This window comes from Sturnira hondurensis, unplaced genomic scaffold (genome assembly GCF_014824575.4).
Source record: "Sturnira hondurensis isolate 20B ecotype Veracruz unplaced genomic scaffold, ASM1482457v3 Scaffold0010428, whole genome shotgun sequence".
Classification (NCBI taxonomy): domain Eukaryota; kingdom Metazoa; phylum Chordata; class Mammalia; order Chiroptera; family Phyllostomidae; genus Sturnira; species Sturnira hondurensis.
The window spans coordinates 8,187,216-8,207,516 of NW_028083059.1; the positions used below are offsets into that span (position 1 = coordinate 8,187,216).

At 44.7% G+C, this 20,301-nt stretch overlaps 1 protein-coding gene across 2 annotated transcripts in view; it reads right to left on the bottom strand.

Annotated features, from left to right (window-relative positions):
• Nucleotides 1–20,301, bottom strand: part of CRYBG3 (crystallin beta-gamma domain containing 3) — a 112,751-nt gene that overhangs the window by 5,663 nt on the left and 86,787 nt on the right. For both annotated transcript variants that reach the window (XM_037058982.1, XM_037058980.1), the window contains 2 exons: nt 6,526–6,665; nt 3,882–4,005 (listed from right to left, as the gene is read on the bottom strand). In XM_037058982.1, coding sequence (XP_036914877.1) covers nt 3,882–4,005; nt 6,526–6,665 — 264 coding nt within the window. The remainder of the gene's footprint in view (nt 1–3,881; nt 4,006–6,525; nt 6,666–20,301) is intronic.

Sequence of the window (20,301 nt, forward strand, 5' to 3'; positions counted from 1 at the left end):
GGAGTGAGGAACAAGCAAGATGTGAAGGTCATGAAATCCTGTACCACATGCTCTTTGCCAGGAAAGCCCACTGATGTCTACCTACTATGTCTCTGGAGAGCATCTCTGACTCTCTCCAGGAACATCGTAAATAATACTTTCAAATCAAATGTGGTACACTAGTAATATGGCCCAGATGTTGTGTCAAGCTCTTTGCATATATTGTCTTACTTAGTCCTCACAAGATGGCAAGCAATGCAGTCACTGTTTCACCAGGGAGAAATCTGAGGTGCCGAGAAATGAGGTGGCATAACCCACTCAAAGCCACACCACTTACAAGGGACAGAGCTGGGATTTGAACCAACAGAACCCGAGTGGTGGGATGAATGTGTGTATATGTGTGTGTGTTGGGGGGGGCAGGCAGAGGTGCAGCAAGACCAATCAGGTTAATTTTTTTCAGCTATCACCGACTTAACACTTAGTGTGTCAGATCTGAACACAGGGGCCTCCGCACTTCGCTCCACCAGGCAGCACGGAGCACAGCGCTGGGACTACACGGTGGCACCCCCTAAACACAGACCTTATGTTGGAGGAAGACAGAGTGTGGCTGCCTAAGAACACGGGTTTTGGAGCACAATCAATACGGGTTCCAATCCTGGTTCTGACACTTGGGTGACTTTTGTCAACTTGCTTTACCTCTCAAGCCCTATTTTTCTGTCTGGAAAAGGGGAATAACAACTTCAGCCTTAAAAAACTGTTTTGGAATCAAGTAAGAAAGGGTTTCTAAAGGGGTTAGAGAAAATACAAAGGGCGTGTGTGCTGACCATCGCACAGCCTAGCCTGGGCTTCCCCAGTCCCTGAAACCTCCCACCTCTCCCGGGCACAGCCGTCCTTCCCTGCTCTGAACCACGCACATTGCCTGTGGCTTTTTGATGATCACACATTATTTTGCATTTTAGGTTACTGTTTTGAGTTGGATATTTTACAGCCTCCAAATCATCTCTATCTGTAAACCTCCATGATTCTTTGCATAATATCAGACATTTGTTCATCATTTTTACTTTCATCCCTTCATTAAATAAATAGTCCCTGTGCTCCTACACTGTGCAGGCACCGGGGTAAGGGAGTAAGCAGATTACACACAGCCCCTGCCTTCACGAGGCCCCCAACAGAGTGAGAAGGCACAGAGTTTGGCCATACCATAGGGTTACAAACCACACACAGCGTCTTGCAGACAAAGAACCAGGTCTTTAAGGATCTGACTTAGGTGGGGAGAGAGGGTGAAAGAGGCATCCTTGAAGACCTGACACGTAAGATGATTTAGAGAAGTAGCCAGGCAAAAAAAAGAGGGAAGAGCCCATGTTGGGAGCCCGAGTGGACGGCACTCAGGATGCTGGTGCATGTGACGCACCACGTGAGGAAGGACCAGAGGGGAGACAAGACTGAGGAAGCAGTGGGCACAGTTCACACCCACATGCTGAAGAGTTCAGACCGTGTCCTAAGTGCAGCGGGCAGCTTTGGCTCAGGAGACAGGCAGTGGCCGTGCAGTAAATATGATTTTAATGAAATTGCCAGGATCCATGCTAAGTACTGTATGAGGAGGAGGAAAAAAACCCAAGTCCTTAGGAAGTGAAACTAGTATAGTCTGAGTTCACGCTTGTTCCTACCGCTTGTTGAGCTTCTAATGCAGTCCCTTTCCATGAAAAGTGAACACGGTCACCAAGACTGTGGACTGAGAGCTAAAACCCAACATTGACCTTAGATACAATTTTATGAATTGTTGTTTTTAAAAAAATTTTACCTGTTTCTTTTTACTTTTTCTTAAATATTTTATTGATTATGCCATTATAGTTGTCCCATTCCCCCCCTTCATGCCCCTCCACCCTGCACACCCCTCCCACCCACATTCCCCCCTTTAGTTCATGTCCATGTGTCATAGTTCTTCAGCTTCTACATTTCCTATACTATTCTTGCCCCGCCCTATTTTCTACCTACCATCTATGCTACTTATTCTCTGTAATTTCTCCCCCCTTCTCCTCCTTCCACTCCCCTGTTGCTAACCCTCCATGTGATCTCCATTTCTATGGCTTCGCTCCTGATCTAGCTGTCCCCTCACTTTGCTTTTGTTTTAGGCGTGGTTGTTAGTAACTGTGAGTTTGCTGTCCTTTCACTGTTAATATTTTTTATCTTCTTTTTCTTAGGTAAGTCCCTTTAACATTTCATATAATAAGGGCTGGGTGATGATGAACTCCTTGAACTTGACCTTATCTGAGAAGCACTTTATCTGCCCTTCCATTCTAAATGAAATCCCTGCTGGATAGAGCAATCTTGGAAGTAGGTCCTTGCCATTCATGACTTGGAATACTTCTTTCCAGCCCCTTCTTGCCTTTAAGGTCTCTTTTGAGAAATCCGCTGACAATCTGATGGGAACTCCTTTGTAGATGACTGTCCCCTTATCTCTTGCTGCTTGTAGAATTCTCTCCTTCATTTTCATCTTGGCTAATGTAATTATGATGTTCCTTGGTGTGTTCCTCCTTGGGTCCAACTTCTTTGGGACTCTCTGAGCTTCTTGGACTTCCTGGAAGTCTATTGCCTTTGCCAGACTGGGGAAGTTCTCCTTTATTATTTGTTCAAATAAGTTTTCCACCCATGGCTGTTCCTCTTCCCCTTCTGGTACACCTATAATTCGGTTGTTGGAATGTTTAAAGATGTCCTGGAGGTTCCTATGCCTGTCCTCATTTTTTTGAATTCTTGTTTCTTCATTCTTTTCTGATTGGCTGTTTCTTTCTTCCTTCTGGTCCGCATTGTTGATTTGAGTTCCAGTTTCCTCCTCATCCCTATTGGTTCCCTGTAATTTTCCTTTATTTCACTTAGCATAGCCTTCATTTTTTCATCTAATTTGTGACCAAATTCAGCTAATTCTATGAGCATCCTGATCACCAGTATTTTGAACTGTGCATCTGATAGGTTGGCCATTTCTTTGTTGCTTAGAAGTATTGGCTCTGGGGCTTTGAGCTGTTCTTCTGCTTGAGCCATAATCTTTTGGTCTGTGCCTGTTATGTTCGAGGGGCGGAGCCTTAGGTGTTCACCAGGGCGGGGCAACCCAAGTTGCTGGGTTGTGATGCTGTGTGTGGAGGCAGCGTCAGAGGGAGTGATGGAGCTTATTCCCCTCTCTCTCTGATTTCTGTCCCCTCTGACACTTCCCACAAAAAATTAGGCCCTTTTGGGCTGGTTCCCGGGTGGGTGGGCTTGTGTATGGTCTAGGTCCCTGTGGGTCTCCCCAACAGACTCTCCTTTGAGGCTGGGAACCTCTCTCGTCACCTCAACCCCAGAAAGTTTTTCTAATCAGTGCTTAGGCTTTATTTCCTGTTGCTGGGGCTCTGGGTTGCACGGTCTGTCTCACTGACCGTTTTTAAACCTGCCTGGTTTCTCTGTGTGCAAATGTGTGTCCGTGGTCAGCCAGCCGCCTTGCGAGCCTTACTGGGTTTTCGTCCTTGTGCCTGCCTGGGTCCGCTAACCACTGCCTTTTCCTGCCGGGACCCCTCTCTGCCGGCTGCTGACTCCGCCCCTCTTACCAGTCTGGATAAATGGTTCGTTGTTGTCAGACTTCGGTACAGGTCAATTTTCTGTTTTGGTTGTGTTTTTGTTTCTAAATCTTTGTTGTCCATAAATTTGGTTGTACGAGGAGGTATAATATTTCTACTTATGCCTCCATCTTGGCCAGAAGTCTCTACTCTAATTTTATGAATTGTTTAAAATCTATAGTATTTCCCATTCTAATCCACTCCCCCTGCTACATAGATGGCAACCTAAATGAAATGGTCATTTTTTCAGATGCTGTGGTTTACGACATTTCTACTAGAAAACAGCTATTTTGGATGGTATGGTTCTTTTCTCCTTACCTGCTTCATAGGACGAAGGGAACCAATTGTTTTCCATCCACTAAAAGCTGTCCAATTCGGGATCTCATTAGGCTCGAGTAGGATTTGTCTTCCCAAGAAATTGGATCCTTCATAAGCTATCCACCTATATGAGGAGAGCAGGAAAGAAAAACGCGAGGTACTTCAAAACAAAAGGCAATCCTCATACTATACCACGGAGGGTTCATTTTCTAACATCTACCACCTTTGTAGGTATTTTAAAGAAAAGTGTATGTAATTCTGTTTTTTAACAGAAAAAGCAGGAATGACTAGGAGAAAACCCACTGAGCTGGGGCTCAGAGATTTGGACTCCAGTTAGGATTCTGGTGTCTCTACTTCCAAGCCAAGACTCCCTCCAGCTCTAAAACTCTGTGCTCCTTTGGTAATCCTCAGCCATTTTCCACAACATTTCCACTTTCAATGGTGGACCCCGCCCTGTTTCCCAGTGAAAAACACGGGTTTACAGTTCTACTCGTGGGCCCCCCATTGTGTGTCCTTCGGGGCTCCACAGCTTCTATGAGGCCACCATGGATGACTTACATTCATCCCCAGAAATCCCACCCTGCCTGCACCCAAGGCCTGGCTGCTCTGCAAACCCTCAGTGCTCTGGGGGCTTTGACTCAGGCCAAGGTAAAGTCTGTGAACGAGCTCAGGGCTTCGGGTGGATGTCCGGGGTCTAAGGATGTTCAGTGGAATACAGTCATGCCCATTCTTTCATGGACTAACATTGGCTGCTTTTCCACAACCACCACAAGTTGAATATCTGTGGCAGAAATGACCCACAAACTGAAACAACCATCTGGACCGTGGCAGAAAAAGTTCACCAACCCCTGCTTTAGGTTGTTATTATGCTGGACAGCTAAGGGGAATATGCAGTAATGGCCAAGAGGATCCAAAATTCTCATCAGGACTCGAGGTCACCTCCGACAGGACTGAGGGAAGGCTTGGTGACACTGTGGATGGAGGAGCAGCGTGACTACGGAGAGGCTTAACCGCTGTGCCAGCGATGCAGATTCTTTAGAGAGGCAGGGAAGTTTCCATTACAAAACCTAGGCAACATTTTAATAAACTGTACCTCATTATACATTCATCTAGGTGAACTGCACAGGTGAAACGCTGTGAGGGACGGTGCACTAAGCACGGCCCCCATTCTCCTCGAAGATCAGGGATGCAGAATAACAAGGGGATTAGGCAAAGCAAAACCAGGCCTGTCACCGAGGGCAGCCAGCTGGCTGCGTGTCAGGCAGTGTCCCACAAGCACGTGTGGCGGGAAGCCCGTCAGACAGCCCTCGGTGTCCCTCCCTCTGTGCAGCACACCTCTCCCAGAGAAGCCAGAACAGTGAGCGTAGGTAGAGAATAAAAGAAAAGTAATGTCAAGGTGAAATGGCACCAGTTTTCTACAAATGAGTGAAATGAGATGGTGCAAAGTTTTCAGAGATGAGTCAATAAATACCAGTTTCAGGAATGTAAAGAAAAACAAAAATGCTGTGAAATGTATAAAAATCCAGGGATATGGAATTCAGTTCAAACAAAGTGTTAAATAAGATACTGGCCTATGATATGGGGATTATTATTCTTAGTAAATTAATTCATGTTTAATAAATATCAAACCATGTGAAGTGCTTTGAAGAAAAAAATTAAAGTATTACATGTGAATAATACGAAAGCCACTTATTATAGTGGTTGACTTAATTTTCAAATCAATTTATATTCTTGGCTTTCTCTTTCATTATTCTCAGATATTTAAACACGCAGAGTTGATTGTTACACAGTTTAAAAGTCATTAGACTAGAATAACAGTCCTCTTTATATTAATCAGGGAGGCTGTGTGTGGTGTTTTAGCTGCCTCTCAGTTCCAAAACCCCGGCAGGGCGGGCAGGGCCAGCAGGGCTGGCAGGGCACGGGGCGGGCTGCGCAGCCAGTCCTCAGAGTGGCCGAGAGGCAGATTTTCCCGGAAGCAAACAGCTTCTGCTTCCTGGCCCTTCATTTGCAAGGCCTCTTACCATTTTGTTCTAAATAAATATACAAAGTTCACACCTGATTTATGTTTCCTTCATTTTCCTGTCTCTTAAATAGACCCCCCAGACTGTAAAAGTGCAGGCCCCAGCAGACCTGAACCTGGACCCCGCCCCCACTCCCCCACCCCCTTCCCAACTACCGCGGCTGGAAGGCACAGCAGGGTGGGAGGGCAGGCCTCCTCAAACAAGGTACTTGCAGCCTGGAAGCAAGCATCCTGGGGCAAAGAGCTCTCTGACAAACAAGACGCCAAATCAAAATATGGCGAAATACTATGAATCTTACAAATAGTCACTTTGTAACTATGTGCAGCCAATGATCTCAACCCAAGTTGCTGATTTAACTAGTTCTTCAGAACAGGCAGTGGGCTCCACTGGTTAGGGCCATCCGACACTCCCGCTCCACGACACATGCTCCGCACACAAGGCCGCCTTTCTCTCCCAAGGGCTCTTCCCCCAGAAGCCATGGCCCGCGGGCTTCTCGAATTTAAGCAGAATCTACTAATACATTGAGAGAAAAAAGCCCACAGCAGCGAGGGAACAAAGAGTATCTCCGTGGCTCCGCGGTAAAGCTGTGGCTGAACCAGGCCAAGGCCTTCCCCTGTACTTACAGTCCACTCTTCACCCACACGGACTGGGTGTAGAAGTGCAGGTCCTTGTTCAGAACAGAGTTCACGGCCTCCTCTAGATGTAACTCTCTCCCCTCACAGTGTTCCAGAGCAAAAAGGCTGATGGAAGGTTCTTCAAACACCTAACAGCACAGAAAGGGGAAAGCATCACCACATGGGCGGCCACAGCTCAGGGACGCGCAGTCAGACGCGGGGCACCCTGGACCCACTGGGCTCTCAAAGGCATATAGTTCCCTGCTCTCCCCTCTCAAGATGTTTCGGTCAAAACTGCACTGGTGAGAGTAGTTTTAAAAGTAAAAGTTTCAGAGAACAATTTCATTTTCATAACAGAAACAGACACTTGCTTCTAATCACATGTTAGGGGCTGCTAATGCTTTTAGCTGGTGACGACATCAACACGGCCAGAACGGCACCCTCATTCTGGCCTCCAGCCAGGAGGCCACAGAGTAGTCGCTGAGAATGCAGACTTCAGGGCTCTAGGCTTTTAAGAACATTCCTAGGAGGGGGAGGAAGGCATTTTTAACTTAACAACAGGCCAGAATGCACCAGGGCACGGGGGGGTTTCTGCACTGAAAGCAAGGGCTCCCCGAACCCTCGTGTTAGACCCACAACAGAACCAACACGGCCCTTTCACTCCTTGGCACACGCAAGACACCCTGGGAGGAGGCTTGGGGATGAACAATCGAAGTGATTGTAATCTACTGAAGTCTCCTGTGAGCTAGAAATGTTTTTCCTCTATTTTTTGTAGCACATGTTCAGTGTTTATTTATTAAGGGAAACTCCACAAATAAAGATCTTTTGTTTGTCAAATGTTTGAACCCTTAGGACACGCCACAGCAAGGGAATCCTTGCACACTGTTGGTGGGACTGTAAGTTAGTGCCGCCGCTGATGCAAAAGTCCGGAGAGCCCTCGAAAAGTTAAAGACAGGCCTGCCAATCGAGTCAGTGGTTCCACTTCTGGGCATTTATCCGATGAGAACAAAACCACTAATTGGGAAACATATATGTGCCCTCCTGTTCACTGTGTTACTAGGAACAGCCAGCGTGTGGATGCCATGCAGACGTTCGTCATTAGAAGAGTGGACAAAGAAGGTGTGACATATGTCACAGAAACAGTATTTCTCAGCAGTAAAAAGTAATGAAATCTTGCCATTTGTGACCAGGTGGACGGACCTAGAGAATAGTTACCAAGTGAAATATGCTGCACAGAGAAAGACAGATACTGTATGATCCTCTTAAGTGTGTAATCTCAGAAACAAAAAAAGAGAAACACTCAGAGACAGAATAAACTGTTGGTTGCCAAAGGGGAGGGAGCATGGGATGGAACTAAAAAAATAAAGAGGAAATTAAGTAAAAAATAATAAAAAATAAGGTAACAGGCCTGCTCCATATGTGGGCGGCTGACAAACCGGCAGGACACCATGGAGAAACACGAACAGGGTTTATGTGGCTTTGATGGCCCTTTCCAGTATTTCGGATTGAAACAGGAAAACCTTTGAGTGCGTAAGGGCCCATGCCCTGCCTAGGAACTCCCCAGTCACAGTCAGAGATAGGACCCTTCCTGCCTTTGGGAAAAAATAAATTTTGATGAAGAGAAATAAAGGAAATTGATCTGTAGTGATAAGGAAAAATACAAACACGAAATCAAAGCAAGGCAGTGTTCTATGTTCGAGGCATCACTAACAAGCAGCTAAATCAGGACTGCACGGGTCCTGTAGCATATCCCCGGGTGGGAAAGGACATGCCCTGTGAGAGCACTTAGTGGAAAGCTGGGCTGTTTTTAGCAGAAAGGAGCAGGACTCAAGGAAGTTCATGGTTGTGGCAGTGTGTGAGCTCGGTCTCTAGGGGAGGCTGTGGATCTGGACAGGCTGGGACGGAGCAGAGGGACTCTGTGCAAAGGAAGGGAGGCAGAAACTGCCCGGGTGTGTTAGGGGTGCAGCGAGGCGACCCGTTTAGCTAGACTGCAGAGTCCAACAGGAAGCAGGGCCACATGCTCCCACTGTTTGCTACCGTCCATCGAGCTGCCTGCTTCTCCTCCAACACTGATGGGGCAGAGACAGGTCACTGCACTGGGGAGCCCGGGAAGGCTTTAGGACTGGGGACTGGGGCTGGGCTGAAGCGTGTGTGGCTTGGGCATGAGAAGCACAGCACTAGCCACAGGCACTGTGGACGGTCAGCGAATGGTCCATAGCAAAGAACTGACTCTCACAACTGAGCTGTAGATATACTTGCATAAGAGCAAAATAAATTATGAAAGTGTTTTTCCTTGCAAAAGTGTTAGGAATAACAAAAGATGGGGAATGAGTTAAATGTCTATTGAGAAGGGACTGGTTAAATACATTATGGTACCTTTATAGAGAATTCCATACAGCTGTAAAAAATAAGATTGTAGTAGGAGACCTGCTTAGACAAGCCTGGACAAGTCAGAAGGACACGGTCCATTTGCTGAGCCACTAAGATAAGGAAGGGTGAGCAACTAAGTAACTAAGTAAGAACAAAAGAACATTGTGTGACCCTATCAGCAGCCCTGCTTTCTTGCTTCTGTAAACCTGCTTCTGCCACGTAGGCTTAGTAAAATTGCTCCCACATGCCACACTATATAAGCAAGCCCCTGCCCGAGCTCGGGGCCCAGAATTTGGAGACTGCCTCCTCTGGGTCCGCGAGTGTAAATGAAGTTCCACTCTGTACACCCGAAAGCGGCTGAGTTGTTTCCTGTAACAAGATCTTTATGATAGATCTATAAGATTTATTCTTCAGAAGCAAATACTAAGTGAAGAATAGTGTAGAACCGCATACTTCCCATGCTACCATGACAAGCAGAAGGGATAGTTCACACATGCACACACACATATGCTTGTCTATATGTTGAAAATTTTCTTAAAACAGTAAGTATAAAACTAACCATGACTGCCCTTCAGTAGGATATGCTTTGAGCGGATAAAGGGCACAAGTAGGGGCCAAGATTTCTTGAGCAAAGGGAAGGAAGAGAGGGAGAGAAACATCAATGTGAGAGAAACATGGATCAGGTGCCTCTCATACGTGCCCTGGTCTGGGACAGAACTCGAAACCCAGGTACATGCCCTGACTGGGAACTAAACCCACAACCCACACCGGTCAGGGCAGAAACCAAGTTTTTTACTACATGCCTTTTGGTATTTTTTGATTTGTGAACCATGGGAATATATTGCTTATTCAAAATTTAAATTGGTAATCATTACACATATGTTTGCATATATAGGTGCATGTATGTGCACTTTTAAAAAATGGCCTTCAGGAACTATATCTGGCAACAACATGAGTGAAGAAAAGAGAGAGTGGAAGTAAAAGCACTGGAAGAACACACCAGGCTCAAGACAGAACCAGGCCTGCTACCGGGGCAGGTGTGGAAGGTTAGCACCGGTGAGGAAAGCCACCACAGTGACAAAAGAGACATGACAGCCGTGGAGTGAGTGACTGAGGAGACAGTGTGGGCAGTGTGAAGAGATGTGGTGGCGGGTGGGGTGGGATGGCTTGTCCTGTGGAAGGAAACCTGGAAGGGAAACACGCTCCAGAGCTAAGAATTTACGCCTGGAAGTGGATGTTCTAATGTGGAGAAAGAGGTAGGATATATTTTTTTAAATCTTATTTATTTAAAAAAATTTATTTATTTATCTTTAAAGAGGAAGAGAAGAAGAGAAATATCAATGTATGGTTGCCTCTCATGGGTCCCCTGCTGGGAACTGGCCTGCAACCCAGGCATGCGCCCTGACTGGGAATTGAACCTGCAGCCTTTTGGTTTGCGGGACAATGCCCAACAAACTGGGTCACACCTGTCAGGGCAAGATGGAATAATCTGAACAGAGATGTTCAACAAGCACTGGACCTTCTCATCTGGAGTTCAGAGAAAAACCAAGTATAGACACGGTAAGGCTAGGACTCTCAGAATGTGAGTCATAGCTCGAGCCAGTTATGGTTGATAAATGGAAATGGATGGAAAACAGAACTGCACTGACCTACAAAGATGGGCAGAGCTGACTGAACAAATGACCCAGGGGAGGAGAGCCAAAGAGGAAAGGTCATGGCAAGAGGGGAGACTGTAAGTATCAAATACGTCTGTGTCTGTGGTGTTGAGGAAAGGGTGACTGGTGCGGCACTCTGGGTTTGGCAGTCAGGAGGCAGCTGGTAACCTAAAACAACTGTTTGGCTTGTGGGAGAGGGGGTGGCATCTAGGCTGCAAGGGCAGAGGGGTGAGTGATGAGAAACTGCAGGGGGAGTGTATCTATTAGAAATAGTTTGAGGAGAAGGAGGGACATGAGCTAGTGGCTGATGGGCATGCTTGTGAGTATGAAGGAAGGAAGGTAGGAAGGAAAAGGAAGGAAGGAAGGGGGTAGTGGGACAGAAAGCAGCTGAGTAACCCGAGACAGGAGGGCTGCTTCTGGGGAAGGAGTAAGAAGTCTAGTCCATCAACCCAGACCCTCTGACGGGAGTCAGTCTGTGAATGAAAGGACAGAAAAAGAATGCCAAGTCATTTTCAGGTTTTAAAAACAGGTTAAGTGTGTGAGTCCCTTTCTCTGATTACATTATTTGGCAAAGGTTAACTGCTGATGGGGGAAGGGCTGAAGCTCCGCACACAGGACTGTCTGTAGTGAGGGCAATGTTGGTACGTCCACTCTTCCGTACGTGGCTGCTGGCCACACTGTGACCAAGGGACTGAGTTTTCTTCATTTAATTTTAATTCATTTAAATTTGAATAACCACATGTGGCTTAGGCACCTCTTCTGCCATCTGCAAAATAAAAACTGGGAGCATCCTGACAGTTTACTGAAATGTGTACTTAGCGTGCAGAGCAGCACTAGGTTAGACGTGCAGCCAGGAGCAGACCCTAAAGCACCCACTGACTGGCGACGGAGACCAAGCGGACAGCCATTACTGAAAGATATGCTCCTGACTTAACTGTTGGACTCTCTCCTACCTCCTCACCCCTAAGCTTTTGAAAGAGCATTCTGGCTTACCTCCCCACACTCTTTACTACTTGTTGGGTTACTAAGTGTAAGGAAGGGCGACAGGCAAGGAGCCGGACAGGGCTCAGAAGCCACTATCAGCAACACTTGCACCAGCAGAGTCTGCTGTGGTTAAGAGCTATAGACATCTACGTTAAAGGCATTTAATGGCTAACATGATGTTGTAGTTGTTTTATTTTATTTATTAGTCCTCACCTGAGGACATATTTATTGCTTTTAGAGAGAGAGGAAAAGGGAGGAGGGGGAGGGAGAGAGAGAGGAAAAAAACATTGACTGGTTGCTTCCAGTATGAGACCCAACTGAGAATCAAACCCACAACCTAGGCATGTGCCCTGACAGGGAATTGAACCTGCAATCATTTTGGTGTACAGGGCGATACTCCAATCAGCTGAGCCATCTGGCCCGGGCTGATGTAACTGTTTTAAATCCCATAGAGGTAAAAAATTAAAGATGATGCAAATGCAATTTAAACGCTAAGCATTATTTTAAGAAAACTAGTGCCTGTGTACATTTCCTCTCCTCCTTTTGCAGAATGCCTAAAAGGTCTTTTAAAAAAGGCTTTTGTGACGCATTAAATGCCACCAAATTCATTCCCAAATTCAAAGATGATCTACTGATTCTACATCTAGAAATTTATCTTAAGGATACAACAAAAAACTTGGTGCGGGGATCACAAAAATGGTTTTGAAAATGACAATGCAGGGAGTTTGAAACAGTGCAGAAAATGACTGAGATCATACAATATTTTTATGAGTCGATATGTAAGGGGGGACCCAAAGAAAAAAGGAATTATCTTCTGGAGGGCAGGCTCCTTGTAGTACAGGCTCCCCCCACTAGGTCAGTGTCCCAGGAACCCACCTGTGTCAGAGCACTGGCTGGCACTGTGAGAGGCTGTGCTCAGCTTCAGTGAACTTTTTTCTGAAAGCTCTTTCGATGCATTTGCCCATTTCATGATGGGTGATTTCTGAGCACACCTGCCCACACTACACTGAGTGTTCAGTAGTTTTTGACTAAAAATAGCAAGCCATCCATGCCACATCCTCCCTATTCACCCAATCTTGCCTTAAGCAACTTTTTTTTTGTTTCCCTGGATGAAAAAAATACTCGAAGAGAAACATTTTGCTGATGTGAAAGAGGTGAAACAAAAAATGGGAGAAGCACGAAAAGGCATTAAAATGGACAAGTTCAAACACTGTTTTGAGCTGGAAAGAATGTCTCACTAGGTGTTTTTACATAAAATGGGGAGTACTTTGAAGGTCACTGAAGTTTAAGTACGTGAGAATAAATACACAATTTTTTATAGATAAATTCCATTTTGGGGGTCCCCCCTCATAAGCCAGTAAGGCTATGCTAAGAGATCTAATATATAAAGGAACAAAGAATATAAACTGGTAATGTTAACCAAGGAAAAATAGTATGACCGACCAACTGGTGCAGACAATATCCGACCCTCCACTACCAGCAACAAGATATCACGTGGTCCAGTCTTTCAAACTTCATCTGAGAACATCTATTCTTTCAAAGCTTAAAGTCACTGCCTCCCCCCAGAGGTCTGATATATATTTAACTTGATTTTAAACTATTTAAACAGTTTTAATTTAAATGGTCTTAATTTCTCCTTATATTAACTTTATAAATACAGTTCATTTATAAATGTCCTTAAAGGTTTGGAAGGTTATGAGGGTCAACATTAAGAGCTAATGTAGGCAAGATGGCGGGGATGGTTAATAGATAATTATTCAGAAATAGAGTGCTGAAAAAATATTTTAAAATCGTATTTTCTGATACATTTTCGAACATGAAACTAGGAAGAGACTATTAATAGTCTTCAAAACTGAAGCTCCCAGAGTAATCCGAACCATCAAGGGCAAAAGACACCCCCAGCGTTTGATTACAGCCTGAGCTCTACAAATCTCTTGGCCTCAGTCCCCGCCAGCTTAGGAAGCAGCCAACCCCCGGGGCCAGAGACTCTTCTCAGGTGTCCGTGGCGACAGGACACTCCTCCTGGGTCGGGGCCACACCATGCAAAGAGCTACGGTTTCCAGAGGGAGGGTGTGGTAAAGCAAGAAAAACCCTCCTCAATCCTCATCCTATAAATAAACTAATATTTTAAATGACAGCAATAGTAATAGTAAACAGCAATAATACAATAACTTGCATATTACCACCTACCACGTGCCAGGTGTGAGATATACCTCCATCCCTACCCCTTTAGTGTATCTCTGAAACCCAAAAAGCTCTAACACCCCAATTATTTTTCCTAATTCATTTGACAACAAAACCAGACCTGAGTAAGTACAAGACTATCTATAATACTTACCTAATTTGTGTAGCTATGAATATATTTTGCTATAGAAATAGGCATGTGTTTAGTTGCGGGGTGCTGCCCAGAACCCTCCTGGGACTGTTTGCTTGGATGACATATGACAGCCATATATTTTTTTAAATGTAAAAAACGGCAACGCCCAAGACACATTCAGATAAGGGTTTGTAGAACTGTACTCACTCAATCCACACAGCTTCTGTTTGGTGTGGGTACAGCTATTACCCCACTCACAGGTAAAGATTCGAGGCACAGGTGGCACACAGCAGGTGGAAGAGCTGGCATCTGAATCTAGATGGCGTGGCTCCAGAACCTGTGCTCTTAATCCCTGCCCGACCGTTCTAACATGGTCTTACGGTGATTTTGTCGTGTGGGATGTTTCTGATTGGCAGGTGTGATACTGTCTGAAGTACCTGACTTCATCTTGCTCAGCTGGACTATATGTATGACCCCCTATATGTACGACCCACCCCACCAGCTTAACAGTATGCTGGCCATCTGAATTTAAAGCTTTGACACCCTGGTAAAGTACTTTGCTAGAAGGACTAGATTTCTATCAAGACATGTTCAATATAATTGGATGCAAAATTTAAATGTAAGTAACTAGTAACGTTTTTAGATGTTTGTTTCTCAGGGAGGAACAATGATATGACAGAGAAACATCAACTGTTGCCTCCTGTACGTGCCCCAACTGGGGACTGAACCTGCAACCTAGGTGTGTGCCCTGACTGGAAATCAGACCCACAGCCTTTTGGCCCATGGGACTATGCTCCAGTCAGTGGCACCACACCAGCCAGGGCATAAAAAACTACTAGTTTTTGGCATTTTGAAAACTACACATACTAGTACGTTGACACTGTCTAGTTGAGTTTTGAATCACCACTTGTGGTTTGAAAATGTGCTGATAGTACTTCAGGATTGTGTTAATTGGTTAGAATCTATATATAACATGTTACATTATTTAAAAAATATCTAGCCATCAGCCACTAGGAGCAGCCATAACTGCACAGACGGATCATTTCACCCCAATCTTTGCCAAATGAACCACAGCTAAAAAACTAAGAACCACAGCTGAAAAACTAAGAACAAATGCACTGAATTCAAGGGAAGTATCCATGATGTATACTTCGAAACCCTTCCATTCCAGGGAAATACTAAAGAGTGTGCTGGCAAAAATAGTTACTCGGCCTGTTTAAAAAAAAACCAGGCAAACACGTTCAGCCTATCAAATCTTGATGTTGCACAACACATAGTAATTACGGTCTATGGGCTGTTACAATAGCAAGTGCTTATCATGTGCTAAAGGCTTACCATGCAATAGCTAGTTCATTTAGCCCTTACATTTTGTTAGAAGAAAAAGCCGATGCTCAGAGCTGCCACAGGNTTCGAAACCCTTCCATTCCAGGGAAATACTAAAGAGTGTGCTGGCAAAAATAGTTACTCGGCCTGTTTAAAACAAAACCAGGCAAACACGTTCAGCCTATCAAATCTTGATGTTGCACAACACATAGTAATTACGGTCTATGGGCTGTTACAATAGCAAGTGCTTATCACGTGCTAAAGGCTTACCATGCAATAGCTAGTTCATTTAGCCCTTACATTTTGTTAGAAGAAAAAGCCGATGCTCAGAGCTGCCACAGGCAAGCCCAGGTCCCGCGGCTGCCAAGCACCATCCATTGGCCTTCCCAGGTGAGCTGCAGCCCCCGTCACAGAGCCACTCTCTGGGCTGGGACAGTCAGCTTCGTGGCAGCTCTGCCTTTCTGACTGGTCATCTTCCTCCCCTGCCCCTTTTAAAAAGTTATAATACAGTTCGAAAAGGATAAATAATGTACAGATGACCATGTTCTCAACACTGAAAAGCAATACATTTTAATTTTACTACAGTTGTATCAAATTGTACAAATAAGTAAAACATAACAGGGGCAGCTGAATTGTTAACTTCTCCCTCTCCCTGGAGGTAACCACTATGCTGAACTTGTGAATCCTTCCAGATCACGCGTTTATACTTCACTAATTGTTACGCATCCTTTGTTTTTAACTTCCACACAAATGTACCTCACTGCATACATTTATCTTACTGTAACTCGCGTTAGGACCTCGTGCAGCTCCCCCGCCCCCACTGTAACGGCCGTACCACTTTCTTGCATGAGTGTGCTCTGATTGGCTCCATCCACTGACGCCACACCAGACACCTGTTTTTCCTCCCCCCACCCCCAACACGCCTCCTGCTAGCTGTGAATTCTACTTCTCTGCCGTTAAATTATACCTTGGTGTTCTCAGGTTTTCAAATGTATGTGTCTAAAAGGAAGGGAGTGTAACCTAATTATTGTTTCAATTTGCATTTACTTCATCCCTTGTGAGGTCTAACATCCTCTGAATGTCCTTAGCAATTTTTTTCTCTCCTCTATGAAATGACTATTCATATCCTCTGCCAAGTTTGGAATCAGGTTTTTCTTTTTTCCCAATTGATTGGAAAGCTCTTTTTCTCTTCTGTGCACCAAACCTCTGCAGATTATAAAAGCTGCAAATATACTCCCCTAGTCTGGGGCTTGCTGTGGTAGGCTGAATAACTAGTATTCCCTCACCTCCACCCCATCTCCCAAAATGTCCACAGCCTAATTCCTAAAACCTGTGAATGGGTCACCCGACGTGGTCAACAGGAGGACTTTGAAGATGTGATTAAGAGTTAAGGATCTTGAGGTGAGGGAATTAGTCTCAGTTATCCAGACAGGCCTAATACAATCACGAGGGTCCATACCAGAGGGAGGCAGAAGCCCAGAGACAACAGACAGAAGCTCTTAGAGTGATGCACTTGGAAGACGGAAGAGGGCTGTGAGCCAAGGCGTGCAGGGGACCTCTAGAAACCACAGAAGGCCAGGAAGCAGTGTCCTCTAGCATCTTCCAGAAGTCCTGCCAACACCTAATTTTTCCCCAGTGAGACCCTTTATAGACTTCTGACTTCCAAAACTGCAAGACAGTTGCTGTGGTTAAGCCACTAAGCCTGTGCTGGTTTGCTACAGCAGCAATAGGAAGCTAATACATTTGCCTTTTACTGACTTGTGCTTTGTGATTAAACACACCCTACCACACTGTCACTAAGGTACGGTCCTATGTTTTCCTCTAAGTTTTAGTTTGTTTTTCACATTTAGGTTGCCATTAATCCATCTGGAACTCATTTTTGTGTTGGGAGCACTGCAAGATTCTTTTTCCACAAAAAGGGCCAATTGTCTCAACACCATTTATTTAATAGTTCGTAACAGCCCCACTGTAACGCTATTTCTGCCGCTTCCCACATTCCATTATTTACGTAGGTCAGTCTCCTCCACACTGCCTGATCCACCGCTCCCCTCACCTCTCCTAACACCAGCACCCAGTGTCTTAGTTACTATGCTGTATGATGAAATACATAAGTGGTCTTGCCTGTTGTTCTTAGTATCTTGGCTATTTTGGACCCTTATTTTTCAAATTGATTTTAGGATAAGCTTGTTATATTTTACTACCCTCTAAAAAAGATGGAAGTTTCTGTAAGCATTTTGACCAAAACTGTATTAATTTGGGGGAAGACCGCAACTTTACAATACTGAGTCTGCTCATCTAGAAAAATTTACCTCTCCATCTTTTATATCCTTCAATAAAGCTTTTATAATTTTCCCCATATAGAACTCAGAACTCTTGCCTTGTATTAAATTTATTCCTAAGTACCCTATGGTTTAATTGCTATTTATGTTGTATTCTACAACTTCAAAAAATTAATGTTAGCTCTGGCTGGTGTAGCTCAGTGGATTGAGCACAGGCCTGCAAACCAAAGGATTGCTGGTTGGATTCCCAAGTCAGGGCACACGCCTGGGTTGCAGGTCAGGCCTCTAGTGGGGTGCTTAAGAGGCAACCACATGTTCATGTTCTCTCCCTTTATTTCTCCTTCCCTTCCCCTCTCTTTAAAAATAAATCTTTAAGCCCTGGCTGGTGTAGATCAGTGGATTGAGTATGGGCCTGTGAACCACACGATCACGGTTCGATTCCCAGTCAGGGCACATGGCTGGGTTGCAGGCCAGTTCCCAGCAGGGGACCCATGAGAGGCAACCATACATTGATGTTTATATCCCTTTCTCCTTCCCTTCTCCTCTAAAGATAAATAAAATCTTTAAAAAAATCTTTAAAAAATTCATGTTAACCCTAATGAGTTATCTGTAGTAGATAACCTTGACAATTTTTTTTCTTCCTTTCTACTTTTTTATAGTTTAAATCTTATTACAGTGGCTAGGATGCCAGAGTAATGTTGAACAGAAGTGGTGATAGTACAGCTCTTTGTCTTCTGTCTGAATTTAAAGGGTAATGCTTCCAACGTCTCATCAGGAAGTAGGTGTGTACTGTAGATTTCTGTTGGCCTTCACTTTCAAAATTTACGGAATAGTTAGTACCATTAAGTGGATTCGGCCGAAAATTTCATAGTAACCAGACTCCTTCATATTTTATGGACTCATCACTTCTTTTCATTCTGTGGCTGAATTTATAGTCTTCTATTTGTAGCTGCGCACCTTATTCAGTACTCTTGCACAGAATGAACGGCCAATCATTCCACTTCTTAAGATCATTTATGTCATCACTGTCATAATTTCATTTGAAGTTTTTCTACAGCCTCTTGCTATGATGTTTCTGTTGCCTCTTGCTATGATGTTTCTGTTGCCGTGCCTACTTATAGCTGCCAGGATTGGAATATTACTTCAAAGGAGGCCGGTTTCCATGCCAGGGCACCTCAGAGACACTGCGGAAGCAATGCATGTTCTGGTGCTCCCATGGAAACATCGTAAAAGCAGGCTACCCCAAACGATGTTAGGCCGACACTGAAATATTTCATTTAGGTCTTCCACCCGCCTCTGGCTCCTAACCCACTGATTTGGGGGCTGTTACACAGCATAACCTTACTGAAGGCTGACACACCATCTTACTCCCACAGATCACGTGAGTCCTAAGGCTGGATACATCCTTTTTCATTTCCAATTAGAAATATTCTCGAAATACTTATTTGCAACACAGCAGGAGGCTGTCAAAAATAGGAAAATACTTGTTCTAAGAGTTCATTTATATATGAGTTCACTGAGTCCAAACACTTGATTTGCCCAAGGTCACAACAATGAGAAGCAAAATTATAAACTCCACTCCCAGCATTTTCCACTGCAAAACGACTGCAATTTACGCACCCATGGACTTCTGGAATGTTAACTTATGTCTGCACAAATGCAAATCCACCTGGAACAAAGTGTCATTGTGACACATTCTGATCCTGTACAGAGATAAAATCTTAAGACTTATCACTATTATACCATTATGATGCTTTAGCATTCAGTCACAGCACGTCTGGGAATGCCAACTGCACACAGGCAGCAACACCCTCAGGACTCTACAGATTCAACTGTAAAGTCAACTCAGCTGGACAGAATTACTTCCTAGAATGAATCCAGGATCACACTGGACTGTGGCGTAGGGAGTGGTCTTACAAATGCCTAGAAAAAGGTGTATCGGTCCCTAAGTGAGGACATAGGAGGAGAGCGGATGTGAGGGACTCACAGAAGCAGGTTAGGCAGAGTGTGTGTTGAGCTTTTTCCAGGGAAACAAGGCACAGAATCTGGAGAAAGTGAGCCACTGGACCCTAGGGAGTGGGGAATTTTTTTTTTGTGGAGAAGGTTATCCCAGGTAAGCTAATCTCAAGACAGCTACCTCATTTTACCCAAATCTATGCTCAACAGAAAGCCTTCCAATGACTAGTTCAGTTTCCCATGTTCTTCTAGCGAGGCAGAAAAATGCCAGGACAGAACGCTCAAGCATCCTAGACACTAGAATCCACCCAGTACAAATTACCAAGCTGACCTTCTGGTTTACACACTAGTCTCCTGGGTCTGAGCAACTCGGGGCTTCAGGGCCACTAAGGCGAGCCATGGCTGACTTCATCAAGGAAAGGCTACCTGCTGGGGCCTCTTCATCGGCCATCTGTGGGTCTTTGCCGGGACCCCCAGACTCACCATACATTCCTTCCATTTCAACACCAGACCTACTGCCTAAACAGGTCTTCGACAAGACTTTTCAAAGACTTAAAACCTTACCAAGCAAAGGCCTTAAGAAAATGAAATGTACTGTCTTTACATAAACTGAAGTACTCTTTAATCAGTTCTTGGAGTGAAAAGCCTATAGTTCCCAAATCCTTCCCAGAGGGCACCTTCACCTGGGCCAACACCGGGACGTGCAGCTGCACACCTTACCTACAGACATTCCTCTACTTTCACTACTAACGTAAATCATTCATTTTTGACTTCAAGGATGTGAAAGAATTGTAACTCTTCAAAGAAAAATAGTCATACTGATTGATACTGACTGTTTCTAAAATGCCTTCCTTAGAAATTCGGTTGGTTTAGCTCACTGAATTAGTAGCCCTGTAAAATT